Source organism: Lipotes vexillifer, unplaced genomic scaffold (assembly GCF_000442215.2).
Source record: "Lipotes vexillifer unplaced genomic scaffold, Lipotes_vexillifer_v1.1 scaffold691, whole genome shotgun sequence".
Taxonomy (NCBI): domain Eukaryota; kingdom Metazoa; phylum Chordata; class Mammalia; order Artiodactyla; family Lipotidae; genus Lipotes; species Lipotes vexillifer.
In genome coordinates, this window is record NW_006788040.1 from 698154 (window position 1) to 704031 (window position 5878).

The window sequence follows — 5878 nt, forward strand, 5'->3', positions numbered from 1 at the left end:
GGGCCAGAAGAAGGTAAAGAGGCATCAGGCATCAGGAGGCAAGATGCTCTGACCATTTAGACCCCCAGTCAAGGGCAGCTACTAACAGATACTTCGGGTAGGTCTATGAGAACTGGGGTCTGAGCGGCAGCCCCTCCCACTTGAGGCAGTCTGATTCGGTGGCAGCGAAGTCACCTGCAGCCTTCTCTCCTTCCAGGTCTTCCTCAAGGCGGGCGTGGTCTCCAGGCTGGAGAAGCAGCGGGAGAAGCTGGTGTCTCACAGCATCATCTTGTTGCAGGCGGCTTGCAAGGGCTTTCTGTCTCGCCAGGAATTCAAGAAGCTGAAGGTGCGGGGGCCCAAGTGCCTTGTGAACCTGGCAGGGGCGCGGGATCCTGGAAAAGCACCATCTGTGCTGGTCGGGGGCTGTAATCCCTGCTTCTCACACTTCCTCTTGTGCACGAATCTCCAATGGGATGTTAACGTGTGGATTCTGGTCCAGTGGGTCTGGGGTGAGCACGGGGGTCTGCCCGTCTCCGATGATGGTGCCAGTGAGGCTGGTCCACAGACCCACCCCGAGTGGTCAGACTTTAATAGACACTTTGTAAGATGATATGATTGTTCTAGGACACTGACATCAAATTGCCACTGATGTTAGCCTTGGTCAGGATATCCACGAGGTTGTCCAAGCCCTCCTGGGTTGGAAATGGTTTCAACCTGTCCCGTCTCTGGAGAACTTGGCTTTCATGGGTCAGCAGAGAGCACGCGGGCAGGACCTGGCCACAGAGGCCTTTGGGACCAAAGGGCAAGGTCAGAGTCCTCAGTCCTGAACCACCCTGGGCCACCATCCTCAGACATATCCGGAGACTGAGTCTCCTTTCTGTAGCCTGCAGATGGAGAAAGGCAGCACGGCTCTGGAGACAAACAGGAACCATGTTCGAATCCCATCTGTACCACATAGTACCTGAGTGGAGGTGACATGAGATAATGTGCACGTAGTACAGTACGTGGCCCATCGTTACTGCTCGGTTAATACCAGCTGCCGTTGCCTTAGTGTTGTCGTCGTTAATTACTGCCACCAGAATGAGTCTCAATGCACATGCCTCCAGCTTGTGTGAATTGGTAAATTCCCTTGTATGTACTTGGTAAGAACAGAAAAAGGCAAGAACATTAATAGTGAAAATATTGTAGGCAATTTTACCAGCGCACTGCACTCAGGTAGTTTATGCCTTGGGATGATTTGAAAGAGAGGTTAATTAAGCTCCTGGGCTGTGTCTGCAGCCAGACCGCAGGGGTTCAGATCCTAACTCTGCCACTGAGAAGCTGTGTGGCGCTGGACACGTGACTGTACCTCTCTGTGCCTCAGTTTTCCCATCTAAAATGGAGATAATAACAACACCTACCTTCACAGGGCTGTAGTGAGGACTAAGCTGGTGCGTGTAAGATGCTCTGGGCAGTGTATGGCCCATAGGAGGCGCTGTGCCAGCTGTACGAGCCTTGGCTGTTGTGATGGTGGCAAAGGGAAAGGACCTCTGGCTTCTTAGTCAGCTTGATTCCCACCTATGGTAAGAATGCACTGGGTCAGCGGTTCTCAAAGTGTGGTGCCCGGACCTGCATTGTGAGTAATGCAGGTTCTCAGGCCCCACCCCAGACTCACTGAATCCGACGCTCTGGGGTAGAGCCCAGCTGTCTGTGTTTTAACAAGCATTCCAGGAGATTCCGATGTACACTGAAGAGTGGGAAGCATGGAATTTGTGTTTAAATGTGCTTAAAATAATATCCCTTCCTTAAATATCAACTAGCGACATAATCGTGGCCACTGTTTCTCGCAGGAAGTGTCAGGGATTTTTGAGGATAGTTTTTGCCTTGCACAGTGACTTTTGAGCCTGATCCCCATGTAAGAGGTGACCCTGTTGTGTTATATAATATTTTCTACTCCTTGTCCTATTATTATTATTAGGTTATGCAAGGTTAAACTGTGGCCTAATATTGATGCCAGGAGCCTGACTCCATGAAAGGAAGGTTGTTTTTTTTGAAGTTTACCCAATCCCTTCCACTAGGATAAACCCATTTCCTGTACCCGCTTTGCCACCCTCTGCCTCCTTCAACTGGGCTGGGAAAGGCCCTTCAGTTTCCACTTTCCCTCCCCTGCAGATTCACCGACTGGCTGCCCAGTGCATCCAGAAGAATGTGGCTGTGTTCCTGGCGGTCAAGGACTGGCCGTGGTGGCAGCTCCTGGGTTCCCTTCGGCCCCTGCTGAGTGCCACCATCGGGGAGGAGCAGCTCCGCGCCAAGGAGGTGGGTCCACGGGGCAGGCAGGGCGCCTCCCTCCGCTCCCCCCGCCACCGCCCCTTAGTGTTTGCATCCAGACCCAGTGCCCCACCCCTTGAAATTCTTCATCTGGGAATGCTCCACCAACAGCCCTCGCTGCCCCCTTGCAGATATCCCTCTGCTCCCTTCGACACAGACCACCCTGCACCACGTGGCCAGCTCCTCCGTGGGCCAGTGGGTGCTGGTCAGAGGCGCCATCACCACCCTGGGGGCGTGCAAACACTCGCTTGCTGCTCATCCGCGAGACTCAAGGGGAGAGTTTTTGAGTCCTTATTATCTCTCAGGGGGCACTCCCCTTACTTTCCCTTCTACCCTATTAGCACCCACCTGTTACAGATAACTGCTCTGATTGGTTTCTGGTTTATCCTGCCTGTTGTTCCTTTTTGCAAAAATTAGCAAATACAGGCAGTTCTCGGAGATAGTGCAGGTTCAGTTCCAGACCACTGAGATAAAGTGGATATCACAATAAAGTGAGTCACGTGATTTGGTGGCTTCCCAGAGCCTATAAAAGTTGACACTGTGCTTTAGTCTATTAAGTGTGCAATAGCATTCTGTCTAAAAAAACAACATACATACCTTAATTAAAAAATAATGCTGTTGGAAAAAATGCACCGATAGACTTGCTCAACACAGGGTTGCCACCAACCTTCAGTTTGTAAAAGAATGCAATGTCTGCAAAGTGCAATAAAGCCCAGCTCAATGAAACAAAGTATGCCTGTATGCGCGCGCACGTGCGCGCGCACACACACACACACACACACACACACACACACACACTAAACTAATGGTTCCTTTCTTTTTTACACAAAAGGTAGCATACTATGTTTTCTTCTGCAACTTGCATTTTTCACTTCAAAATATATTTTAAGAATCATGGCATGTCTATTGTTTTGGATTTTCTTTAAAAAAATGTTTTAACTGAAGTATATTGGACCTGCAACATTGTGAATTTAAGGTGTGCAGCATGTTAATGTGATACATTTATATATCGTCACATGATTCCCATTTTTAAAGAAGTCTTCCTTGTTCTCTTTTCATGGCCACATAGGCCTCCTTGGTGTGTGTGTTTCATGGTTCACTCCACCAGCCTTCGGTGGGTGGGCATTTCAGTTGCTCCTAATGGTGGTATTGTAAACTTCGTGCTAACCCACTGGCCAGAAGGTGATAATTAGGGAAGATGAAGAGCTGAGCGCCCGTCTCACTCGGGCGCACCCAGTCTCAGGGTAAGCAGCCGTCCTGTTCTGAGTATTTGCGTTCAGCCCCTAGACTGGGCTGGTGTAGACCAGACTTGCGTGAGCAGAGACATTGATATTCAGAAATGGTCAAAGAAAACATCCCTCGTAGGAACTTAGCATCTGGGTGTCATCACAGATAGGCTGCTGAATTGCCTACCTCGTTCCCTGGCCACTCTTTATGTACATGGAACCTATACCTCCAGTCCAGAATGGCTTCTGTTAAGGTGTTTGCTTTTGTAGGTGGAGCTTACAGCGCTGAGACAGAAGCTAGAAAAGTCAGAGAGGTCTCGGAATGATCTCCGGCAGAACACAGACCTTCTGGAGAGCAAGGTAGCCTCATCCCTCCTGTGTGGGGTCCCTGTGCGGGGGGAGGTCTGCTGATGGAGAAGGTGATGAGGATGAGCCTGGCATTGTGCGAAGTGCCTTCAGGCCTCCTCAGAATAACCCCGTGAAGTGCATGCTGTTACTGTCCTCGTTTTACAGAGGAGGAAACTGAGGCTCTGGGATATTAGGTACCTTCCCCAGGCCACACAACCAGAAAGTATAGAGGTGAGATTCAAACCCAGGTCATTTGGCTCTAAAGGGAAGAATTTCTTAAATAAGTCACAAAAGCACAAATCACAGGGGGAAAATGATCACTGTGACCCCAGTAAAGTAATCAACTTCTGATTGTCAGAGCATAAAATGGAGACACACCACATACTGGGAGATGAAATTTGCAACACATATAACTGACAAAGACTGACCAGAATATGTAAAGAATTTCCTCAAATCAACTGGAAAAAAGGCAAACACTCCAGTTAAAAAAAAAAAAATGGGCAAAAATTAGGAATTGGCAGTTCCCAGGAACAAGAGTTCCGATGATCAGGAATTCAGATCGCCAATAAACTCATGAAAAGATGAGCAACTAACTAGCAATCAGGAAATGTGAATTAACACGACAATAGGTGTCATTTCACACTTCAGATGGGCAAAATCCAGAAGTCTGATGTAGCCAAGTGCTGTCAGGGGCGCAGCAGCGGGAGCTCATGCTTCTGGTGGGACTGTAAATTGATCTCATGGCTCTTGAACAATCTAGCATTATGTCTGAAAGATGAAGCTGCCTGTACCCTGTGGCCCAGCAATTCCACTTCTAGGTACACATGCAGGAGAAACTCTCTCACCGAAATGAAAAGACAAGAAGCTTATAGCAGCAACATTTGTCATGTGGAAGAAATGTGAACACCCAAAAGGGAGTCTGTTGACAGAATGGATGAACACGTTTTGTTATACTAAAAACTCAGTTACCAAAGTGAAAATGGATAAAGAGGCAGGCAAACTATGGCCCATAGGGCAAATCTATTTCACCACCCGTTCTCTGTAAAGCTTTACGGGCACACAGCCACGCCCATTCATTTGTGCATAGTCTCTGGCTGCTTTCCTGCTACAAAGGCAGAGTTGAGTAGTTGTGACAGACTGTATGACCTGCAGAGATTAAAAATATTTACTATCTGGTTCTTTATAGAAGACGTTTCCTGACCCTTCAACCAGAGATACATGAACCAACATGGATTGCCCTCGAAAATAAAATGCTGCAGGAAAAGGATTAATTTACAAAAGAACGCCTAAAATATGTTACAGTACATATCAGTTTTTAAAATGTGCACAACAATGCTATACAGTGATTGGGGAATATACCTAAGTAGTTATGGTGTAAAGATATTCATGGGAATAATAATGCCAGATTCTGCATTAGTGGCCGACTCTGGGGTATGGAAGGGACACGTGACTGGGGAAGGTTGGGCTGGGGTGTGTGTGACTGCGGGCCGGGGTTTTCTCTCTTTGGCTGGGGATTGAGTTCGTGGGCTGGGGATGAAGACATGAACCGGATGGCCCTGCCCCCAAGGAGACGGTCTCAGATTACAGACCCCTACACGTCTTCATTCCGTATAATGTGGGGGCGCGGTCAGTGAGCTGTGGGGAGACCACAAAAGAGCTCTCCAAGGAAAACTTGCCATCCCATTCAGCTCTCGGGGCCCGGATGAGGGTGAGGAGAGGAAGGCACGTGCCTGGGGCACAGAACTGAAAGGGGCACCAGAAAGCGAGATAAATAATATTTAATGCAGTATCTTTTAAGGGGTAAATTGAATGCAAAAAATCCAGGATTGGGCTTCCCTGGTGGCGCAGTGGTTGAGAGTCCGCCCGCCGATGCAGGGGACACGGGTTCGTGCCCCGGTCCGGGAAGATCCCACATGCCGCAGAGCGGCTGGGCCCGTGAGCCATGGCCACTGAGCCTGCGCGTCCGGAGCCTGTGCTCCGCAACGGGAGAGGCCACAGCAGTGAGAGGCCCGCGTACC

General features: G+C 49.1%; 1 protein-coding gene across 1 annotated transcript in view; it reads left to right on the top strand.

Annotated features, from left to right (window-relative positions):
* The window catches only part of MYO18B (myosin XVIIIB), a 227650-nt gene that overhangs the window by 95393 nt on the left and 126379 nt on the right, over positions 1-5878 (top strand). Inside the window, exons 22-24 of the mRNA XM_007461210.1 lie at positions 197-325; positions 2131-2274; positions 3783-3872. Of these exons, the coding sequence (XP_007461272.1) occupies positions 197-325; positions 2131-2274; positions 3783-3872 (363 nt within the window). The remainder of the gene's footprint in view (positions 1-196; positions 326-2130; positions 2275-3782; positions 3873-5878) is intronic.